General features: G+C 43.5%; 2 protein-coding genes across 21 annotated transcripts in view; both read left to right on the top strand.

Annotated features, from left to right (window-relative positions):
* The window catches only part of LOC117818002 (protocadherin gamma-C5-like), a 163,265-nt gene extending 140,241 nt beyond the window's left edge, over positions 1-23,024 (top strand). For 7 of the 20 annotated variants that reach the window (XM_034690849.1, XM_034690855.1, XM_034690856.1 and 4 more), the window contains exons 2-4: positions 15,252-15,310; positions 18,607-18,704; positions 20,367-23,024. In XM_034690849.1, the coding sequence (XP_034546740.1) occupies positions 15,252-15,310; positions 18,607-18,704; positions 20,367-20,650 (441 nt within the window). In that variant the 3' untranslated portion in view covers positions 20,651-23,024. Of the gene's footprint in view, positions 1-4,321; positions 6,776-7,747; positions 10,483-15,251; positions 15,311-16,253; positions 16,308-18,606; positions 18,705-20,366 lie in introns of those variants that run through there. The other 13 variants (XM_034690850.1, XM_034690843.1, XM_034690847.1 and 10 more) reach the window with 9 other exon arrangements.
* Positions 837-3,386, top strand: LOC117817515 (protocadherin gamma-C5-like). Its single transcript, XM_034690255.1, has one exon. It carries the CDS (start codon positions 843-845, stop codon positions 3,384-3,386), a length of 2,544 nt encoding a protein of 847 aa, XP_034546146.1. The 5' UTR covers positions 837-842.
* Positions 23,025-23,800: the final 776 nt, after the last annotated feature.

Genomic DNA, 23,800 nt, shown 5'->3' with positions numbered 1-23,800 from the left:
TGGATATGTAAAGACACTGTTTTTTCTTTGATCGCCATTACTATAGCAATTGGTGATTAAAGACACAACGCATTTTATGTAATTGAAGAATTATTTCTATGATGGACTTTTTCAGAAGGTTCATTATTTTTCGTTTGAGTAGCTTTCTCTTAAGAAACAAGGTTGTCCAAATGCCTACATCAACGATTTTTATTTTTAAACGTTGCACTTAGACAATAACTATAGGTGACCGTTTGTAACCATCACAATTTCTTGCTTTCAGAATGATGTATTCTGCATATATTTACATTTGTGATGATTATCTATTTTTATATGACGCCCCCAATTTCATGGCGTGTTCATAAGGTTGCAAAACCGATTTTTCAAAACAAATTGTGAATAATTGTAATTTTTTTCAATATAAAAATCCATCTTTCTGATTTAAAGAGCTTAAATGATTACTCTACGATGTTTCACTGGCCCTTTCCCCCCTCATACCATGTTAATTGGACTTTCTTTAGCGTTGCGTGTGTCACAAAGCATTGTGACTGAGGCAGTACACCAGCTATATCTGCCGGGTTAGGTCTTTGTGATTGGATAGCAGAGATGGATGCTGTGAACCAATAGCATGCGAGACTGTACAAAGAGATCTACTCCATCCCCCCATGCAGGCTCTGTGCGATAGCTCTTAGTGCACAGAGCTGAGAGGAGATGTGCGATTTACAAAGCGTCTGGAGTCTATTTTATTTTTCACTATTCAAAGGATACGTTTTTATTTGAATACCTTTCCAGAAATGGCTTTAGGTGTTGGGTTGTGTTGACAAATATCTCGATGGAAAATAACCTCTTCTAACGGACCAGGAATGACAAAGACAATAGGATACCGAGACTGGAGATGGCTGGCGCTTTGGTGGCTTCATTTCTTTCTCTTGTGGATTACAATAGACGGACAGACTCGGTACAGCATCCCGGAGGAGCTGAAACAGGGCTCTGTGGTAGGAAATCTAGCCAAAGATCTGGGTTTGGGATTGTCAGACATTTTTGACCGTAAACTGCGTGTCGACTCTGAGGCTGGTAAGCAGTATTTCAGTGTGGATGCGGGGAAGGGCGAGCTGGTGGTGAATGACAGAATAGACAGAGAGGCTCTATGTGGACAAAGCGTGAGCTGTGTCTTGCCTTTACAAGTTGTTACAGAGAATCCACTACAGCTTCACCGAATTGAAGTGGAAATAAAGGACATCAATGACAATTTCCCAATATTTTTAACGGAAGAGAAGTCTTTAAAGATAGCAGAATCCACTGCCACAGGCATACGGTTCCCTCTAGAAACAGCACAAGATCTGGACGTTGGTAGTAACTCAGTAAAATCCTATCTACTAAGTAAAAATGACTGTTTTACTTTAAGCATCAAAGATTTGCCTGGAAATAGAAAAGTTCCGGAACTAGTTCTAGAGAAATCATTAGACAGAGAAACACAAAGTGTCCACCAGTTTTTGTTAACAGCATTAGACGGAGGAAATCCTGTCAAAACAGGAACCACAAAAATAATAATTACTGTTCTAGACATCAACGATAATGTCCCTGTTTTCAAAAGGCCTTTGTATAATGTTACAGTGCCTGAAAATAGTGTCACTGGTTCTGTTATTGTGAAGGTTGAAGCAACAGATGCAGACGAGGGTGTTAATGGCGAAATTGAATATGCTTTTGCCGAGCACACACCTCAGTCTCTGTTATCTATTTTTCAGTTGGATTCAGGTACAGGTGAAATTTCTTTAGTAGGACAGTTGGACTATGAAATAAGTGCATTGCATGAACTAGACATAACTGCAAAAGATAAAGGAGTTCCTGAAATGGAGGGACACTGCCGTGTGCAAGTTGCAGTAATCGACATAAATGATAATGCTCCAGAAATAGTTTTAACTTCAAACCCAAGTCCCGTACCCGAGAACGCACCGAAGGGAACGGTTGTCGCTTTAATCAGAGCACGAGACCTGGACTCCGGTAATAGTGGTAGAGTGACATTACAGCTACCAAAGGGTTCTCCATTTAACCTCAAACCTTCATTTTCTAATAATTATGCACTAGTCACCAGTGGTCCTTTAGACAGAGAAACTTTGCCTCAGTATAATATTGAGATAACAGCCACTGATTCAGGCTCTCCTCCCCTGTCCAGTGAGAAAACTATACCTGTCAGTATAACTGATGTGAATGATAATCCTCCTGTATTCACTCAGTCCTCCTATAATGTGTATTTGAAAGAGAATGGAGTAGCAGGCTCTATACTGTACTCAGTATCAGCATCTGATCTGGATTTTGGTGAAAACGCCCAAATCTCTTACACTATACTGGACTCTAAAGTGCAGGACGTATCTGTGTCCTCTTATGTTTATATTAACTCAGACAACGGCAGCATCTACAGCATGCACTCGTTTGACTATGAGAAACTGAAGGTGTTCCAGATTCAGGTTCAGGCAAAGGATCAGGGCTCTCCGTCTCTCAGCAGCAACGCCACTGTCCATGTTTTTATCCTGGACCAGAACGACAATGCCCCCGCTGTTATTTACCCCTCCTCCGCTGCCATGGGCTCCCTCTCTCATCAGAGGATGCCCCGCTCCGCAAAAGCGGGTCACCTGGTTACCAAAGTGACGGCCGTGGACGCAGACTCGGGCCATAACGCGTGGATCTCGTACAAAGTGGCGGAGGCCACAGACGCCTCTCTGTTCACTGTAAATCTGTACACAGGGGAGGTGAGGACTAAACGCGCTGTGTACGAGCACGACGACTCCTCTCAGAGGCTGCTCATAGAGATCAAGGACAACGGGGAACCGGTCCAGTCCACCACCGTCACGGTGTCCATTCTGATGGAGGACGGCCTGCATGAGCCCATCTTAGACCTGCGACAGAAAGTGTCCGAGCCCAGCAAGAAAAATGGCAGAATCGCCCTTTATTTGATCCTCTCTCTGGCCTCGGTGTCCGTGCTGTCTGTGGTGACTTTTCTCATCTTAGCGGTGAAATGCATCAGGAACAGCAGAAGCAGCGCTAGTTGCTGCACGAGTCGGAGCGACTGTGACGATTACAAGAACCCCAACAGAAACCTGCAGATTCAGCTGAACACTGATGGACCTATAAAGTACGTGGAGGTCCTGGGAGGAGACATGTTGTCTCAGAGTCAGTCGTTCAGGTCCTGTATGTCTCCCATGTCAGAGTACAGTGATTTCACTCTGATCAAACCCAGCAGCACCACTGACTTTAAGGAGGTCATCAGTGTCCTGGATGCGTCTTTACCTGACAGCACCTGGACCTTTGAGAGCCAGCAGGTGAGCCCGAAATCGAGTTTAAAACATAATAAGATGCACAGTTTTGAACCTTACCATAAAAGCAATAACAGCATTTATCAACACAAATAGAAAATACCACAGCAAGCGTGTTACATATCTTCATGTTTTTAACTGTTGATTGTATCATTTCAAATATATATATATATATATATATATATATATATATATATATATATATATATATATATATATATATATATATATATATATAATAATAGTCTGAATTAAAACTGCTAAGCTCTCATATAAACTTTAACCTTATCATTTCACATGGGGTTTATGTTCTACATTATAGCATCTCGGGCTGAGCGTTTCAGCACCAGGGGGATGGACAGCGACTTTTACCCTGAGACATAAGGATGGCATTTTAATGGTCTAATAGTGGTGCTCTTTTCTCAACGAATAACAAATTACATTCTTTGTTGTTTAAAAACGAGACTCTTAATTTATACATAGAGTATATTTTATTGGACCATTGGATCTTTATATAAAATTCATTAATGGCTATTAGGCCTATTATATGTTAGCCAAAGACAAAGTTCTCCTTCTCAAGTTTAAGGTTTACAATGATACTTTCATGTCTTTTATTGATTTAGTCCATGTTCTCAAATATTTACTTATTTTCTTATTAATCATTGAAATACAAGCCTTGCTCTGGTAGTGTATGCATTCCTTTATGATGATTGTGCTCAATGGTAAGTGTGTCTTTAAGTGCGCTGCTTAGTCTGTTATTGGATATGAGGTGGATGCTGTGCACCAATAGCATTCAGCACTGTACAAAGAGATCTACTCCCTCCCCCATGCAGCTTCAGCACCAAATCACAATGCTCTGAGTGGAAGAGAGTATGGTTCATATAGTCTGAAAATTTGGCTATCTCGATTCGATTTTTTGACCATGCACAGACGTCGTTTTTACGGAATATATCACATACTTGGAATATTGGTTTTGACATTATGTTCTTCGTTCTTGTGGATTGGATGTGAAGCATTTTACTGAATCAAGGATGACAAAGAGAATGGGATACCGAGACTGGAGATGGCTGGCGCTTTGGTGGCTTCATTTCTTTCTCCTGTGGATTACAATAGAAGGACAGACTCGTTACAGCATCCCAGAGGAGCTGAAACAGGGCTCTGTGGTAGGAAATCTAGCCAAAGATCTTGGTTTGGGATTGTCAGACATTTTTGAGCGCAAGCTGCGTGTCGCCTCTGAGGCTGGCAAGCAGTATTTCAGTGTGGATGCGGGGAAGGGCGAGTTGGTGGTGAATGACAGAATAGACAGAGAGGCTCTATGTGCACAACGCACCAGCTGTGTTTTAGCTCTGCAGGTTGTTATTGAGGACCCGTTACAGTTGCACCGAATAGAGGTTGAAATAAGAGATATTAACGATAATTCTCCAAATTTCCTTTCGAGTGAATTATCTCTGAAATTAGCCGAGTCAGCAGCGGTTGGTACACGCTTTCCTTTGGAGAGTGCCGAGGATCCAGACGTAGGAACCAATTCACTCAAATCATATACTCTAAGTAAAAACGATTGTTTTTCACTCAAAATAAAAGAAATTGAAGGGGGTAAGACTGTTCCGGAACTTGTTTTAGAGAGGGCCCTTGATCGAGAGAAAAAGGGAGTTCACAGTATACTACTGACAGCATTAGATGGTGGGAATCCAGTAAGATCCGGGACATCCCAAATAACAGTAACCGTGCTTGACAACAATGATAACTTCCCAGTGTTTGAGAAAAACGTTTATAAAGTATCTCTCGGTGAAAAAAGTATTATAGGATCTGTTATTCTTAAGCCAAAAGCAACAGATGCTGATGAAGGTCTGAATGGAGAAATTCAATTTTCATTTGGCTCCCGGACATCAGATTCACTACTGTCAATCTTTGATATAAATCCATTAACAGGTGAAATCTCTCTTAAAGGTGAGTTAGACTATGAAACGACCAGGTCTTATGACATTGATGTAACCGCAAAAGATAAAGGTAGCCCTGAAATGGAGGGTCATTGTCGCGTGCAAGTTGAGGTAATTGATTTTAATGACAATGCTCCAGAAATTGTCCTTACTTCTCAACCAAAGCCTGTGCGCGAGGACGCACCGAGTGGTACTGTAGTTGCTTTAATCAGTGCACGGGACCTTGACTCCGATGTTAACGGTAAGGTGACATTACAGCTTCCCACTGGCTCCCCATTTTCTCTGAAGCCTTCATTTTCTAATAATTATGCTCTTGTTACCAGCGGTGTTTTAGATCGAGAAAACTTCTCTCAGTATAATATTGAGATAACAGCCACTGATTCAGGCTCTCCTCCTTTGTCCAGTAAGAAAACTATACCTGTCAGTATCACTGACGTGAATGACAACCCTCCTGTATTCACTCAGCCCTCCTATAATGTGTATTTAAAAGAGAATGGAAGAGCTGGCTCTATACTGTTCTCAGTATCAGCATCTGATCTGGATTTTGGTGAAAACGCCAAAATCTCTTACTCTATACTGGACTCCAAAGTGCAGGACGTGTCTGTGTCCTCTTATGTTTACATTAACTCAGACAATGGCAGCATCTACAGCATGCACTCGTTTGACTATGAGAAACTGAAGGTGTTTCAGATTCAGGTTCAGGCAAAGGATCAGGGCTCTCCGTCTCTCAGCAGCAACGCCACTGTCCATGTTTTTATCCTGGACCAGAACGACAATGCCCCCGCTGTTATTTACCCCTCCTCCGCTGCCATGGGCTCCCTCTCTCATCAGAGGATGCCCCGCTCCGCAAAAGCGGGTCACCTGGTTACTAAAGTGACGGCCGTGGACGCAGACTCGGGCCATAACGCGTGGATCTCGTACAAAGTGGCGGAGGCCACAGACGCCTCTCTGTTCACTGTCAATCTGTACACAGGGGAGGTGAGGACTAAACGCGCTGTGTACGAGCACGACGACTCCTCTCAGAGGCTGCTCATAGAGATCAAGGACGACGGGGAACCAGTCCAGTCCACCACCGTCACGGTGTCCATCCTGATGGAGGACGGCCTGCATGAGCCCATTTTAGACCTGCGACATAAAGTGTCCGAGCCCAGCAAGAAAAACGGCAGAATCACCCTTTATTTGATCCTCTCTCTGGCCTCGGTGTCCGTGCTGTCTGTGGTGACTTTTCTCATCTTAGCGGTGAAATGCATCAGGAACAGCAGAAGCAGCGCTAGTTGCTGCACGAGTCGGAGCGACTGTGACGATTACAAGAACCCCAACAGAAACCTGCAGATTCAGCTGAACACTGATGGACCTATAAAGTACGTGGAGGTCCTGGGAGGAGACATGTTGTCTCAGAGTCAGTCGTTCAGGTCCTGTATGTCTCCCATGTCAGAGTACAGTGATTTCACTCTGATCAAACCCAGCAGCACCACTGACTTTAAGGAGGTCATCAGTGTCCTGGATGCGTCTTTACCTGACAGCACCTGGACCTTTGAGAGCCAGCAGGTGAGCAGAAAAACCATAGTCGACCTTCCCGCTATGTAGTATAGCTGGACATTATTTTTGCAAGGTGTATGGACTATCTAAATCAGGCGTGTTTTACTGTCCAAATCGTAATGAGTCAGTTATTTCTTTGTGTTTTTTTAACGCTTTTTGTCTGTAGTTTTTTATATTTCCTTTCAGGGATTCAGACCTATTAAATACATATTGTAATTTGATACCATCATATTGCTTATTCGTCACTCTCTGCTATTAGAATCACAAAAACTATGGCTTGATAGAAACCACAAGTATTTTATTATTATTATTTTACTCTTTATTGGGACAAAATGCTCCATATTTTGGTTCCGTGTGCGATATTGTTGTAGACAACTGTTTCCTTGTCATGTAAACCAAATCATCACAATTTCATCACTATTTATCTGCCTTACATTATTATCTAATGTTTGCAACAGTACATTGTATCTGAAGTTTATTCGGCCAAATGCTATTTTCGTCTTTTCTGTTTCTTGTTTGACATTTGTATAATCCCTTTATTTCATAATGGAGCCCTTTGTAAAAATCAACTTTCAGAATTAGTGAATGGGGAAAGCAGTTTGGAAACCCCGCCCCCCTGCGGATACAAATAGTACTGCTATAAATAACAGCTGCTTCATTAGTGGCTATGTTTTGAGTGTGAGGGGTTTTTCAATGGGAGCACGTGACTTGATTTTTAAGGATCTTAAAAAAATAGATTGATCATTTTTAAAATCATGCTGAAAATATATTTTTCCAGTCGTAACAAAAAAACTCCTGCGTCATTCCGCTATCTCTCTCCTCTCTAAGTTTTGCCATGGGAGTGGAGTTGATATTTGCCTGTCAGTGGAAGTGGAGTCACTGGAAAGTTTTCATAGTGTGTGAGTGTATGTGTACGTGTGTGAGTGAGTGAGCTCTGTGTGAGAGAGCTGGTCCAGCCCTGTCTTCCAATGAGAGGGAAGGCCTCCATGGTACTTCCCCGCCCACGGGGGGAGTGAGGCGGAGGACACAGAGCTCAGAGTTTCACAGGAGGCAGAAAATACTTTGATTTTCGTCTCGTTTTCTCGTAAAAAAACGCAGTCATGGTCACATCAAAACTTCCTATCGCTCTGTTTTTAAAACGGAAATGTTTTCCATCGAGTCGGGCAGCCTCGTTTTAACTTTACTATGGATACGTTACGGTGAAAAGAGGAGTTGAAAACTTTTCCATTCTCCGATCTCCGGAGAGCAGCACAATGGACTCGAGACAGAGGAAGCGCCCCGGAGGAGGGAGGCTGTGGAGGCTCTGCTTCTATCTGGCTTGCCTCTCCTCTGCGTCAGCTCAGCTCAGCTACTCTGTATCGGAAGAACTGAGCCCAGGTTCTGTTGTCGGGAATATTGCAAAGGATTTGGGTCTCACTGCTCAGCGGTTGGTTCAGAGGAGGTTGCGGGTGGTCTCCGAACCCTCAACGCAGTATTTTGAGGTAAAGCAAGCAACCGGCGAGTTAGTTATTAAAGAAAAAATTGACAGGGAGCAACTGTGCGAATTAAATTCAGCGTGTTCACTACACCTTCAAATAGTTTTGGAGGATCCTTTGGACAGTCAACGTATTGTAGTGGACATTCTGGATGTGAATGATAACGCACCGCAGTTTTCAACAAGCAACATTTCTTTGGAGATATCAGAGGCTGCTGCGCCGGGTACAAGGTTCCGTCTGGAGAGCGCACACGACCCAGATGTTGGGACTAACTCGTTACGCACTTACCATCTCGCAGCAAATGACTTTTTTACTTTGAATGTGGAAGCTAAAAGTGATGGAAGCAAGTTTCCAGAACTATTAGTGGATAAATCTTTGGACAGGGAGACGCAGGCCTCGTTTCGCCTGTTGCTCACCGCTGTTGATGGCGGTCAGCCTGAGAAGTCTGGCTCAACACTTCTGCTCATTAAAATTCTGGATGTAAATGACAATGCGCCTGTCTTTGATGAACCGGTGATGAATGTACGGCTTTCAGAAAATGTTGCACGGGGCACTTTAGTAACGAAATTAAACGCGTCTGACGCGGACGCGGGTAACAATGGCGAAATATCTTTCTTGTTTAGTAAATACACGCCGGAACGCGTCCTCAGCCTTTTCAGTGTGGATTCTAAAAGCGGGGAGATTCGTGTGAAGGGGGATGTGGATTATGAGAAGGCCGCAAGTTACCACATCACAGTGCAGGCCAGAGATGGTGGCTCTCCAGCTATGGAGGGCTCCTGCAACGTCATAGTGGACATCATTGATGCAAATGACAACGCTCCTGAGGTGACACTGACGTCACTGACAAGTCCCATCAGGGAGGACTCAGCTCCAGAGACTGTAATAGCCCTCATCAGTGCCCGGGACCTAGACTCTGGGGTGAATGGGGAGGTTAAACTATCGGTCCAACCAGGTTTGCCATTCAAATTAAACTCAGCTTTTGGCATGCATTACAGCCTCACCACTGCTGGAAACCTGGACCGTGAGACTGTCCCTGAGTATACAGTGGTTATCAAGGCCACTGATGCTGGATCCCCTCCCCTTTCATCACAAACAACTTTTGTAGTGAAACTCTCTGATGTAAATGACAATGCCCCCATTTTCTCACAGCCTTCATACTCTGTGGATGTCCCTGAAAACAATGCTCCCAGTGCCCCCATTGCTGCTGTTTCAGCCACTGATCCAGACCTAGGTGACAATGCTCGTATCTCCTACTCCGTCCTCCCCAGCATGGTGCAGGGCTCTCCCATCTCATCCTATGTCTACATAAATCCAGAGAGCGGCCAAATCTTCAGCATGCGCTCTCTGGATCATGAACAGCTTAAGGCATTCCGTATTGAGGTGCAGGCCAGGGACGCTGGGGTGCCCCCTCGGACAACAAATGTCACTGTGCATGTGTTTGTGGTGGATGTGAATGACAATGCACCAGCGCTTGTACACCCCTCATACCCAAAAGACAAAAGATTGGAGATCTCTGTGCCCCCATCCGCCCGCCCAGGGTACCTCATAATTAAACTTGTAGTGGTGGATGCAGACAGCGGGCACAATGCATGGCTGTTTTACTCCATTGCCCCTGGACCAAATGCTGGCATGTTCCGTATTGAACCTCATAGTGGTGATGTCCGCATAGCACGCCAGTTGGCCGAGGAGGAGGTGGGCTCAACATATGATATCATGGTTATTATTCAGGACAATGGCGACCCACCTAAGTCCACTTCTGTGAACATTACAGTAACAGTGGATGAGAAGGGCTTGACCATTGATGCTCCTGCTCGCCCTCGCCACACACCCTTCTACCACCGCACAGGGATGTCGGATATTACCCTGTACCTCATCATCTCTCTAGCTTGTGTATCAGCGGTGTCCTTCATCACTTTTGTTGTTCTCATGGTACGCTGCCTCAGGCACCGTGAGCCAGGGCTGGGAGACTCTGACTGCTGCTGCTATGGACGCCACAGGTCCAGCCGCTACCATCAGAGACCCAGCAAAGATCTGCACCTGCAGCTCAATACTGATGGACCAATTCGCTACATGGAGGTAGTGGGAGGCACTCAGGAGCCCCACACACGCACCTACAGGCCCTGCTACTCCACCCTATCCAGCCGGAGTGACTTTGTATTTATGAAGACACCCATGCTGAGTCACAACAACACACTCAACATGACACTCAGCAGGAAGCACCTTATGAACTCAATCAGTGAGGTGAGGGATTAAGTGAGAGATTAAGCATGGCATGGTGGGCTATGCCATGGCAGGATAAGCCCAACACAGGTGTTTCAATATCTATAGACAGGTTTCAGAAATGCAAAAAAAGGTATCTCAAAAAATTGCTCAGATGTTGTGATTGTCTAAGGGTAAAATGAACGAGTCAAAACTAGATATCCTCATTTACCTAGCTCTGCAGTTTTTATCAGGGATCACTGTTGTTTTAGCAGGATGCTCCCTCTCGGTGTGGTAAGAAAACTCTCACAACTTTGTTGTCCTACTTCAAAGATTTGGTTTCATATTTAATCTGACCTGAGGCTAGGAAATGTGGTTACTATCTCTAACTTCCAGAAACTAAATGGCAGAAATAAACTGATTAAAAAAAGATACAGATAAAGAGTCATGCAGCAACAAAGGTGCTGGAGAAAACTAAATGTTTGGCTTAGTACAGGAGGAATGGAGCAACAGAAAAGGTTATAACAGATGGAGGGGAGGAGACAAACAGATGAAAATGTGTCCTGCAGTGTTGGCTCAGGGAAATTGCTGGGAGAGAGAAGGGAACAGGGTGACACAGAGAAAGAGAGAGATGTGGGGCGAAGGAGAGGAAAAGGGCTGAGGAAACAAAATGTTGTGAGGGGAGAAGGGAAGGAGTCAAAGAATAAAGCAGTGGCTGAAAAACAGGAATTCATAGGGTCAGTGGCCTGACCCCTGACTTCCTGCTGTCCTCTGAACCTTTGGTGATTGGTTCCAGGACTCTGGACATCCCACGAGTGAGGCTGTGCTGTGTGTATCTATTCAGAACAGTTATTTTTAATTTTCACTCTTAGATCCTAGACCTTGAATGCCCCCCCCTTTCCATGTGTTTATACTGTGGTGTGAAGAAAAGCAAATCAGATAATTACATGCAAGAGACACTGACAACCTATTTCATGTTTGATACAACATGAGCACAGTGAGGAATAGAGAAGGGCTGGAAACGCTCTGACAAGGATGATTCATTTAGGGGAATTGAGTGAAAAAAGGGGAATTTTCTCTTTATCCTTGTGTGTCTTTAGTAAGAGAAGGATCCCCATGCCTCTGTATTGCACAGAAACTCTCTCTGTGCACTGGATTAGGTCGTCCCTGAGGTCAGCAGAGGTACCATCTGTCTCTCTGCTCTAGTGACACGTGTGCAACGAGGACAACAGAGGAATAGAAAGCGAGTGATGGATAAAGGGACAGGAAGGATGGCTTTACGCACGTGTGCCACAGCGACAGACGGCTCAGGCTATAAAGGCTTTAGGGCAGCAGTCATCACTCTGGGTGTTTATGTGCTTGCGTGTGAGATTGTGTCTACAAAACATCGGGCACAAGGAGTTCTCTAGTAGTGTGTAATTCTAGCAGGACCCAGGGGCCTTAGCCCCGATTATCTGTCACTTCCCACTGGCCTTCTTTGTATCCTCTATTCATTTGCAGTTTGACGTTCTGGCACACTCTAACATACTGTTTGAAACAGGAAGAAAAATGTAATCAGAAGTGGATTTTTTGCTGTCATACAATTGGTCAGGGACATGTAACTGTTTGAATCCAAAAACATTTTTTCCTCAGTGGACAAACATGTCATGTTATCCTGATATCATAAGTTTGACACATTAGACACATGAGTATTTCCATCACCATGTGTTTGTCAATCAGCCTCTGAGTCAGCGGGAAGTTATAAGGATTGGCACATGCACTGATTTCGGCAGAGTGTTTTGTTGATATACTTTTTATAGATGATAAAACTGCACATGCAAAAAACTAGCTCCTGCAGTTCAGTAACACCAGCCTTGAGGTTATTCTCAATTGAGTTATGATGTTAATTAAAAGGAGAGGAATTTTTAAACCAAGCATCTAAGGGATACACTTTACCTTTATAATGATTCTTCAGTGTTATTGATTGACATTCTATACATTTCACATACTGCTTTTCCTTTTCTTTTTAGATTTCCTCTGTTGTAATTGTTGCTTAACATTGAAGAATCTCTAAAAAACAGTGTAGGACAGCTGTAATGAGGGAGTGAATGTGTGCTGAATTTCATATGGTGTGTGTTTGTGTGTGTGTGTGTGTGTGTGTGTGTGTGTGTGTGTGTGTGTGTGTGTGTGTGTGTGTGTGTGTGTGTGTGTGTGTGTGTGTGTGTGTGTGTGTGTGTACACTGAAGGTTATCAGAACAACAGAACAGGCACCACTTCCTTTTTTCAGACAGAGCACCAGGTGCTGTCCAGCCACAGATCTCTTAACACCAGTACAATTTGTGTGCAAGTTAGGAAACTGAATCTTCCTCATCGAGCACCAGATGGACCTTTGTTTGTGTAGGAAGTGTTTGCATGTGCTTTAGGTATTTTTACTCCTGTTAGGGTGAGAGGGGAACAAGACACCATTTATTCAATTTTGTAAACTTGTAAAAATCCTTGTTTATCATGATAGAGAAGATGTGAACCGGTAAACCAGGTGTTTTTAGCAGCTGCTTTGAAACATGATAGACAAAGTCCAACTATGCCCACATGTTGATCAGTCCAGCTTAAACCTGATGCTGTATCAAGTACTTGCATAATAAGTATTAATCTCACCATGTACGATGATAGTACTTCAACTGATAAATGTGTTGTGTCCTCAGTCTGGTTTAGTTCACCGGGCAAGCCCTCTAAACTTGGTGGTTCACTTTGTAGATGAGGAAGGCAGACTGAGTATTTAAAGCGTACAGGGTGGAATAAAAATACTCCTATTGGCCGAGATTCAGACCCACAAAGCTGTAATCCCTTCATCTCTCACCACTGGCCTAGTCTTCACCCGTAGTCTACTTGACCTCTCTCTCTCTCTATGTTCCGACTTTCAGATGAACTTGCACTACGCAAAAAGGCATGCATTTTTAGAATTACAGCATTACAGCACATGAGGTGTAGAGCCCAATATTCTATCTCAGAGTCAGTTACCCTTTATTCCACATGCCGGGAGTGGGACCTGACCTTGGAAATGACTAGCGTGTGTCTGTGAGTGGTAGTGTGGTAAGAGCGAGTCACACAGCTGGAATGCTGGGCCTCTCTGTGGATGTTTGCCTGCACTCAGTGCTGATCTTTTTGGCTCCTCACTGAAGCTCAGACAGACTTACTTGCCCACGCACATGTAAACATCTCTGAGTCCATTTTTAGATCAACATCAACCACGCTCTGTTCTGATAAGAGGTCAAACATGCCTGCCTCTTGTCTTCTGTAACAGTTTAATATTGTAGTAATGAAAAAGTTGTGAGTTCTGGCATTGCTTTTTGTTATGTGGACATAACTGAGTAGACTTGTCTTCTCTTTATCTGACTCTGTTTCTTCCTCCCGGGGTGTTGAAGACTCTACTGATGGTGTTAAGTGACCACTCGAGTGAAACAGACCTTTTTGGGGGATGACTCTGAATTCAATCCACTGGAGGCTTTTCCACTCAACACTTAATACTTACTTAATACTTAAAACTTGTGTTGTATTGTTAAAAAAGCACTGACAACAACGCAACTCCTGTTTACGCTATCATCACTCTGTCTTTCAGATTTTGTAGTGTCCTTCACATGTCCTCAGTACAGCAAAAAAATTGCACAATTCCTGTCGTCAGTCCTCTTTTGAGTCTCTTTGATGCCACTATGTTTTTTACAAAGATGCTGAACTCTGTTCCCCCTTTTCAGTGTTTCAACAAACTGTCTTCAACAAGTCACCTTTTCCTGGTGCATGTGTTCCTCATTTATCTGTGTTTTAAAAGATGCCTCATCAGATATGGTCACAAACAATCCTGCTCCTGTGTCAGTATTTTAAAAGGAATTTTCTCTTCTGGTTGTCTGTGCTGCTCTCTCGCTTCATCCCACCATTCCCTCGGGTAGAACAGCTCTTTTAATAATGCAGCACTTCGTCCTGCTAGCCTCTCTCTCCGGGGAGCTCTTGTGTCGATTAGGTGGTAGAATCTGGAGCCAAGCCAGGGGTCTATTCACCGCATCACTGCACAACAAGAGAGGCTGAGAGAGAGGGAATGAGCCACAGAGATGGAAAAGACGTGGTGGCATGGCCAGTGAGGTAGAGAGGGACAAGACTGCAATAGGCTTGGAGACATTCATAGAGAGATGCAGAGACATGTAGAGACAGGAGGGTGGCTTTTATCGCTGTGGAGCCACAGTGGTAGCTTTGTAGCTCAAAATGACATTTACTGTCTTTACTGTTTCTCTCTCTGCATCTATGCAAATATTTTTTGAAGATATCTGTTCAACAAAAAGTATAACAAGGTTTGCCTAATGTGTTGAGTTAGTCATTAAAAGGTACAAATTCTCTCTCTCTTTGGGATGTCTGATTTCACTACTGGCTGAAATAGTTGATTTTGAGGGCATATGACACCATTTTAATAAAGCCAGTTCAGCTATTTGAACATCTAATTCCTTTTCCTCATAATAGCTGCTTTTCCTTCTTGTGTTTTTTGGAGTCTTATTTAATTTAATGAGTAGAGCCCCAGTTGTTTGTGTGTGTGCATGTGTGTGCTCCTCCTCTGCAGCATTTATGCTCCACTGTTGGAAACAACATGGATGCCTGAGCACACACATATCTGTTGCCAGCTGTGATATTTGTTGAGAAAAGGTTTTCTACATCACAATCATACATCATAACACACACCCAAACACACACGTGTTAGCATCAAACCAACATCCTCTGGACACCTGAGACACTTCCAGCTGTAGTTTTGTTGAAACAGAACATTCATGTTGCATCTTCTTTTCTCTTCACAGCAAAAGCCCCCAAACAATGACTGGCGCTTCACCCAAGGACAGAGACCCGGACCTAGCGGGTGAGTAAATTGAGCATCACACACACATACTGATTAAACTCCCAGCAATGTTGTACTGCACAAGGCTAGCTGATTTGAAGACAGCGGGAGTGATGAAGGATGAGGAAGAGGAGTAAGGGGAGGGGGGTGGTAGCTGTAGGAATTCATTGCCTGCAGGAGGCTGAATACAAATGACAGATGACATCAAAGACACAATATCACCATCTGGGTCTGACTTTAAAATAAACTGTAGTCCAGATTTTGTGTATGGCTGCATGTTGCTCCATGACACCTCTCACTGAAGTCAGAATCTTGCTTTTCACTCCTGAATGAGCATCTCTGCCTGGTTGCAGGCTGCTTTATAAAATGGCTGCCGCAGCCTCCCCTCCCCCTCCCCCTCTGCTCCTCTCCTCTCTGCGCTCTCTGAGCCTGTGCACCATCACTCAGTACTACTGATGAGGGACGGGGACCACAGCTAGTGGGGGGATGGGACACTGTTTTTATCCTTGCACTCTCTCTTCACGTTTTGCCATGGGGAGATTGTACACACCGTTTTTTTATACATGATTCTGACACAAGTGACTGGATTATTGACACACAATAGATTAAGTCGTGTGTTTTAGTGAGCGTTTGTGTCGATGGTTTATGTTTGCTATGCTCATATTGTGTGGTTTAAAATTAGTGCGTGCAGTAAGAGATTTCACAACAATGATTGCACTACACATTCTGTGAGTCAAAGCTTCACCCTGAAAAATACCAGCTGGGGCAGAGAGGAACATACAAACACACATCGCTGCTGTAATAGAATCCTTAGATCATGTCTACATTGGATATAATTGATGTTAGTGGTGCAGGAAAAAGACAACATCACATGTTTTCAGCTGAGATTCAAGCACAATGTCTCAACATTTCAATCAAAAACAAAATGACTCCATTCAATCTGTATAACTTGTTGTGCTTTTAGTCCCCACATGCCATACGGTACACACATACGATGGACGCCGAAGAATGGGACAAGGTACATACTTAGACCTAGCCGCTGTATGATCACTTTCTGTTCTTAGCTGCTGGTCTGTGTTCAGTTTTTCAGAAAAGAGAAGAGTCTGATCACAGATCAGCGGATAAGAGCAGAGAGTGCTGTGAATATTTTAGGTAGTGCACTGCAGTTGAGTGCTGTGCTGTGTGTAGATGTACCTAACCCATAGCTTCTGTTAGTCTCCCTGAAGGTTTGATGGGGTTTGTTGATCGATGTGCATAGGCCACAATGCTTGCTGTGGCATAGACAGGACTGTTACACTTTTGATTTTGCGTGCAGTGTTTTTGTAGATTTGTTCTGCCTTGTATGTGTGCTATCGCTGTACATGAAGTCATTATAGGCAGAGAGATCTTGCTTTCTCTCCTTCTACAGACTGCCTTACCATACAGTGCTGCCTTCGATGTTTGTCTGTGATGGTTGTAGCTCAACATCACCACATATGGCTTTTTCATGTGATTTATCCACTGAGTGACGACAAAGAAGGAACAAGACAGGCAGTGTGTTCTTAAAAAATGCCTGTCAGAGGTTATAAAGTTCTATTATTCTTGAGGTCAACATCAATATGAGACAGATGTCAGCATGTGCACAGTTTGAAGTTTGAAGTTTAGGTCTAGCAAAGCAGCAAGGAGAGCCATCTGTGAAGAAAACATGTCATGTAAGGTTGCAGAGGAAAACTGATAATTCAGTCTAGCCAACCAAGCACATCTCTCTGGACCACAGTTCGCAATCTTGCCCACAGGAAGTGATAATCCTGACCACAGGAAGGGCTTAACACAACCACAGGATGTGATAAGTACAGAGACATGCTAATTTAGCACAAATGAGGCATTCTTTTTATCTTAAGCTATATGTTAAGGCACAAAATGGCTACCCTGCCTGTACCGTCGCTGCTCTGAGAACGCCTGGTTCTTGTTGGTTGTCCTGCTCAGGATGTACATGTTTTTCTCTGTCAGTGTCTCTCTGGCACTGAACTCAAAACCAATTTAGAGATTTGGCAGTGAGGTCTGGCTACATGCTCTTCAACAAATCCCCATTTTCTGTTAAAAGTCCTATCTCACTCTTCCCCTTGTGTCTTTTACTCCCTCATTTCTATGGAGAAGACCATTTTTTGTTCTTTTTAAATAGAAAAGAGCCTTACCCTCTATCTCTGTACAGTGAGTGCTTCTTTCCTTATATAATCACTACTGTCTTAAAAGGAGGACTTGATGCCTCTGTGTTCTTTAAATCCCTGATGTGTTGTTGACTGTCCTCTTTGGAGCAAAGCACTCCAGTAGAAGCTTTTACCCATGTCCCCGTAGGCTAATGATCCTACATCAGATACCTCAGGTGGTTTGTTATTGCCCTAAACAGTCAAGTGATCCCTGTATTGCACACACACACACACACACACACACACACACACACACACACACACACACACACACACACACACACACACACGCATCAGGTGGTTTAGAGAGAAGTGAAAACTGTGTGTGACGTTAGAGGTTGTTTTGTGACTGTTGCAGGTCTTAATGCAGTAAAGTGTCATTGTTAATAGTCGTATGATGTAGATACCTTACTGTAGTTTCATTATGTATGAAAAGTGCTCTCTTAAACCCAGAGATTGAGGTTTATTATCACTTTGGGGAACAGAAGAAGAGCCAGGATTGAAGCTTGGTGATCTAGTTTTCAGTTGTAGAGCTTGTGCTGGTTTGTTACAGGTGTGGGAATGGAAATAAGTTAGTGAGCATAATAGATCCCAGGTCTGCTTTCTCCTCTGTTCTCCCGCATGCAAATTGCGAACTTTAAATAAACACGCCTTTGAAGGTGAAGTTTTCCCAGATGGAAATGTTCAGCGCTCAGCAAGCACTGTGTGTGACTATACAGACAGGTATTTCCTTTACAGGGGGATGGTTAAATATTTAGTGATATTTAGTAGACCTGCTCATGGCTATACTGCAGAGAGTGTGACTGTTGTACACTGTTTGCTGTGTGTGAATGCCGAACACGCTTTCCACTGTGTGTCTGTGTGCAGGCACATTTGTACATGCCTTAAAAAGAGTGTATCAAGAGGTGTGCGTTTGTTTGAGACACACCCTGTTTTGTAAACTATACATCCTCCTTGTTATCCTTGCTGCCCACAGGCTGTGTACTTCACCGTCAGCTGCTTTGCCTTTACACCATAAACCACCAACTGTCAAACCAGTCAGCTAAACACACACAAAAAACACACACACACATACTGGAGAAGATGATGTCCTAGTTATTTACACGTGCTCTTTCCTCGTTTTTGCTACAGGGCTGCCGGAGGACCTGAGGTTGCCATGGGAACTGGCCCTTGGCCCCAGCCCCCAACTGAGGCTGAACAGCTCCAGGCCCTGATGGCAGCAGCCAACGGTGAGTCCCATACCTCCTCATCTTTTTTGCCATTTGTCTGTCAGTGCACCTTCTCTTTTCCAAACCAGTTACTATCTCTTCTCACGCTTATCGAGTGTGCGTGGGTAGGTACAGTTTATTCAGGTTCTCATTTAGTTGGAGGGCAACAAGCCAGACTCGCTCATTGATGTAGTTCTCTGAGCCCACATTGATGTTTCCATGAAGAGGTTGAGTGGTGATGAATATCCAGAGGAAGCCTGGGATGATATTTAGACAGTGGACGATACTCTCGCAGTTTCTCATATAAACAGTCCGATTTATGTTTTGGGGTCAATTAAATGACAGATGCATGTTTCCACTGTACACACTGATTACATGCAGTGTGTTATCATAAGCAGAGGCCAATGGAAACATAAGAACAGTCATATAATGATACACAACCTGCAGGTTCATGCATATGCTTCCCATATTTCATAACACCACTACCTTCCTTTATCTGTTTCCTGCATTTGTAGGGAAACCCACAGTGATTCATCCTCAGGCTGTCGCAATGGAAACCTTAGTAATCTTTTGGAAAAATACACTCACATTTTATCTTGAGCGCAAAGCTGCTTAACACTGTATGAAGTGACACTCAAAAACATCATGGGGGGGTCGAACTGATCAGGATTTATTGCCAAAGAGACCTTGGTCATTGTTTCCACTGTTTTCGTAACCACTGACACATTACATCTCCCTCCCTCCCTCCCTCCCTCTACACACACACACACACACACACACACTCACACACACACACACACACACACACACACACACACACACGCACTAACCCTCCCCCATCTTGGATGCTGCACAGGACATGGTGTGATATTTTTCCATTGGAGTGAACCAAGAGTTTAAGAGAGGAAAGGCTCTGTACTCTGCATAGCGGTGACCTGCATGTCAGCACTGAGTTAGACAGAATCAACATTTGGTGCCATCAGGAAGGACAGAACTAATGGAGCATGTGATAAATGCAAAGGATTGTCTCGCTTCTAAAAGTGATGTGTTTAGAAGCACAACAAAAGAGCAAAAAACTGAATCGAGCGCAGTGTGAGAGCAGACAGGATGGAAAAATTATGACTCGAGTCGGTGCTTTGGCTGGAAACCAGTGCAGTCAGAGTGACAGTTCTGCCTGCATATGTGTGTTTATATAGGCTGAGAAGAGCTACGGGATGGGGGAGGGAGCGTTTGTGTCTCTGGCCCTGCAATGCAGGGGCTGTGAGAGAATTATGAGAGGAGCAGCTCTGTCATGCGCATGCACAGTCAGGGCAGAGTGATAGAAAATTAGAAACACATTTTCTCCATCCCTAATAACAAAAACAAAAATAACTGCACACTGTCAACCGTGTTTACAGCTTTGGTGCCTCTGCTGTTCATACTTTGTCTATTCATCCTGATAACGTAGCTCATTGCAACTTTGTGTTTTCATGTAAATGAAGTCTTCCTTCAATCAAACTCATAATCCCTGTAGGAAGCTTAGAAAAATTAATTGCTTTGCTCTCTTTTTTGACCTCTTTCCATTTACTGTAGTATAACACTGTCTCACTAAAACTTTCAGATTCCTGTTGTCTAACAAGTTTCACCCCTCTCTCCTCTCCCTCCTCATCCCTGATTCCCCCACTCTGTCTCTCTTCCCCCTAGAAGTGAGTGAGGCTACAGGCACCCTGGGGCCCGGCACCATGGGCTTGAGCACCCGCTACAGCCCCCAGTTCACCCTGCAGCACGTGCCTGACTACCGTCAAAACGTCTACATCCCCGGAAGCACGGCCACCCTCACCTCCAACCCCCAGCAGCAGCAGGCCACCGCCCAGCAGGCCGCCCAACAGGCACTACCCCCACCCCAGGTCTCGGCCCAACCCGAGCCCCCAAAGGCCGCCCAGACCCCCGCCTCCAAGAAGAAGTCCACCAAGAAGGAGAAGAAGTAAAGCTGGACAGAGAGAGGTGGAGGAATGACAAACCCGGCCTGACCTGATGAGAAATTCAACCCCCCATACCCCCCCATTAAGTATCTCTCTGCTCTGCTGTCACTCATGCTAGCCACGGTCTAAATTACGACAGCAAACCACTTTGACCACATGGACGATGTTGATGTGTCTTTGAAAGAGTATCCTAAGGAATCTGAAAGTGCTGAAGGCTGTACCTGGTGTTGATAACCGTGCTGTGCTAAAGGTCGTGTATTGCTCAAGTAGCCTTTGTAGATTGTTTTGGCAGGGTATGGGGGGTTTTAATGATTCTTTTTTGTTTGTTTGTTTTTGGGAAAATCAAATGGACTTGGACTAAGAGATTCAGTGTAAGGAACCTTGCTGGGATGCCAAGGCTATACGCAGTGATGTATTCAGAGATGAAATGTTAATGTCTTTCATGTTGGATTTATTGTGCTCTTTCCCTGAGGAGGAAAGTCCGCTATTGTAAAGTACGCTAGTCGCCATTCATTAGATTCTTATATAGGGTCAGCCTTGCAGGGTCTTAAAGCATAAGTCCTGTGCATATAAGGCTGCTGGTAAACAGGTATAAAAGCTCTTCTGCATGCTCTTTAAGGTTCAAAACACATATACTAGTTTAGAGTTGCAAACTATGCATTGCAAAAGCAAAGAGGAGGAAATCTTGAATCTGTTATCCTCCCTCCAATCGCAGGTCAACAAAATGCACATGTAGCATTTACTTGACGCAAAATGAAATTTACTTTTGTAATCATAGTTTTAAAAAAAAGTTGACTCTCCTGATAATTGAATGACCTGAGCATGCACCCAGAGGGGGTGGCTGGCAGAGGGTGGGGTGTCATGGCTTGTTGTCAAGGAGTCTCGAGCTGTGCTGTCCATGCAGGTGGGAAAGCAGCAGGGACCAGCTTTTTGTAAAAACAATCTCCAGATGGGCACAAACACGTCCTGCTGCCCTGCATCCTCCACCCTCCCCCCTCCTCTCACCAAGCTTGTGTCCTTCCTGCACTCACTACCCAAATGAGAGCCTAACAAAGAGAAATGCACTGTCCATATGCTGAGGATTAGATAGTAGGGGTAGTAATCACTTGGGTCTTAGATGTGATAAACTTAAGTGTTTGAGGAGTTTCTAGACACCAGAGTATTCCCCCTCACTGTCCTGAAGTGCTGAAGAAACTCCTTGATGTGACACAGTTACATGTTTTTTGTTCTTTGGGAGATAAAGAGTTGATAGCATAGGGGAGTTGTTTGTTTAAGATATGAAGTCTTTACTTTGCCGTCCATCTGTCCGTAAGGCCTTTGGCCAGAAACAACTGCATGAGAAAAGGCAGCTTGCAGGCTGGGTCAGTGGGTTGAAAGGAGTATGGTGAGTGGTAAACAAACTGAGGTTATGTCCACTAGAGGGGTGGGAAACAACCCTGGCTCTACCCACTGAATGTACAGAGGAACCACTGTTGACCCGCCCATCCCTTCACCTTTCTCTAATGCACTGACCCAGGTAGAGGGCGACACAGCTGTCCCTGCTGGTGAGGACAAACCACTCGAGAGCCCTCTGAAACATCCCTCCTCCATGTAAACCAATGGGAAACCTCAGCCTGTCTACCACTCACCTCCCCCCTCACCCCCTGTTCCTGCGAGGCTCTCCCCCACTGTAAATAAACACAAGTCCTGTCAATGGTATGAGCCAGTTTGTACAGTAGGGACCATGTCCAACATTTTCAAAATAAGAGTCCCTCTTCACAAGGCGCTGCCTACTACTGGAATGTGTTGCATTTTGTTTTTCAAGAAAATTAAGAAAACCACAGTTGAAAAAAATCAATAATGAATAAAACCTGAGATGTTCTTCAACAGTTTGTGTTGCAATGTAGTAACTAAGCACCATGGAAGCCAACTAACTCTTCAGTGTAAATAAAGAATTAAAGATAACTTTAGATAAGTAAACAAAGTGACACACGTAGACTAGTTAACTTGTGATATGTGTTGCGCATATTTTTGTGTTCATTTTCTCTCTACTATCTTTTATCACCCTCTAAAGAAAGAAAACAAAAAAAATATGGAAATGTTTCTATCCTTCTGTAACCTCCTGATGTTCTTTTGCGGTGATTTTCTCTTGTGCATTTGTGAAAGAATGCCTCTCATTCTCTTTCTGTCCATATGAACAAATGATTATAAATATATATGTGTAAGTCCGTCCGCTGCTGAATTAATACTACTCTATTCTGCTGTATTATCTTTCTTATCAAATGCTTAGCCCCCACGCTTTACCCCTGTGTTACTCTTATTTTTATGCTAATATTTATATTGCTGTTTTATTTTCTCTTGAACACTGACATTTCAAATAAAAAGAAATCATATAAAAACACTTGTTTGTGTGGTTTCTTCTTTTGTAATATATGGATTTTTATAAAGACTGCAATGAGTTAACTTTGTGCATCACTTACACTGTAACTTCACAAGATTTTCCAGTGTACGCATTAACTACAATCTTTCTTCAGGCTTTTTTGTGTGACCCACATTCAGCAGTACTGCAGCTCTCCTAAGGAAGCTTTGCTGCATCCTGCTCCAATTCAGGCGTTATTTCGGCCTGTGTGGAAGCAGCATAAAAAACTATGCTGTGAAAACAGCATAAAATGAATACAAAATCGGAGACCATTAAATACCCTTACACGTTAAGTCTCAGTTAAAATTATTTATGACCGTAACCATCAAAACAACAAACAACAAAAGAATTTCCCCCAACAAGGGACAAATAAAGTATATCTTATCTTATCTTATCAAATCTACAAACAGGACTGTAACTGATATGAAACATGAGTTATGTAGGAGGTAATGTAAGAACAATTTTGATTCCAATCACGAATAACATGATAAAAGACTGTTATTACTATTTAATTTCTATATAATATTGATTAATATGATTTAATATTATAATTTTCTGATGAAAACCGAGTACGGCAGAGATTCAAACGTGTGCTCCTCACTGATGTTTACTCTAAACAAGCGTAATAATATGATGATTAAAAAATGGATACAACATATGTTTCAGCTGTTGGCTCAATACAGAAAACAGATGAATGATAAAAAGAAAATGAGGACAAAGGGAAGAACATCTATTTACTTCCTCCACTCTCTGTCTCC

This window comes from Notolabrus celidotus, chromosome 8 (genome assembly GCF_009762535.1).
Source record: "Notolabrus celidotus isolate fNotCel1 chromosome 8, fNotCel1.pri, whole genome shotgun sequence".
NCBI classification, from domain to species: Eukaryota; Metazoa; Chordata; class Actinopteri; order Labriformes; family Labridae; genus Notolabrus; species Notolabrus celidotus.
This window is presented reverse-complemented; position numbering and strand designations above follow the sequence as displayed.

Excerpts from the sequence above, each read along its gene's own strand:
- LOC117817515 (XM_034690255.1), top strand. The coding sequence starts at position 843 with ATGACAAAGACAATAGGATACCGAGACTGGAGATGGCTGGCGCTTTGG.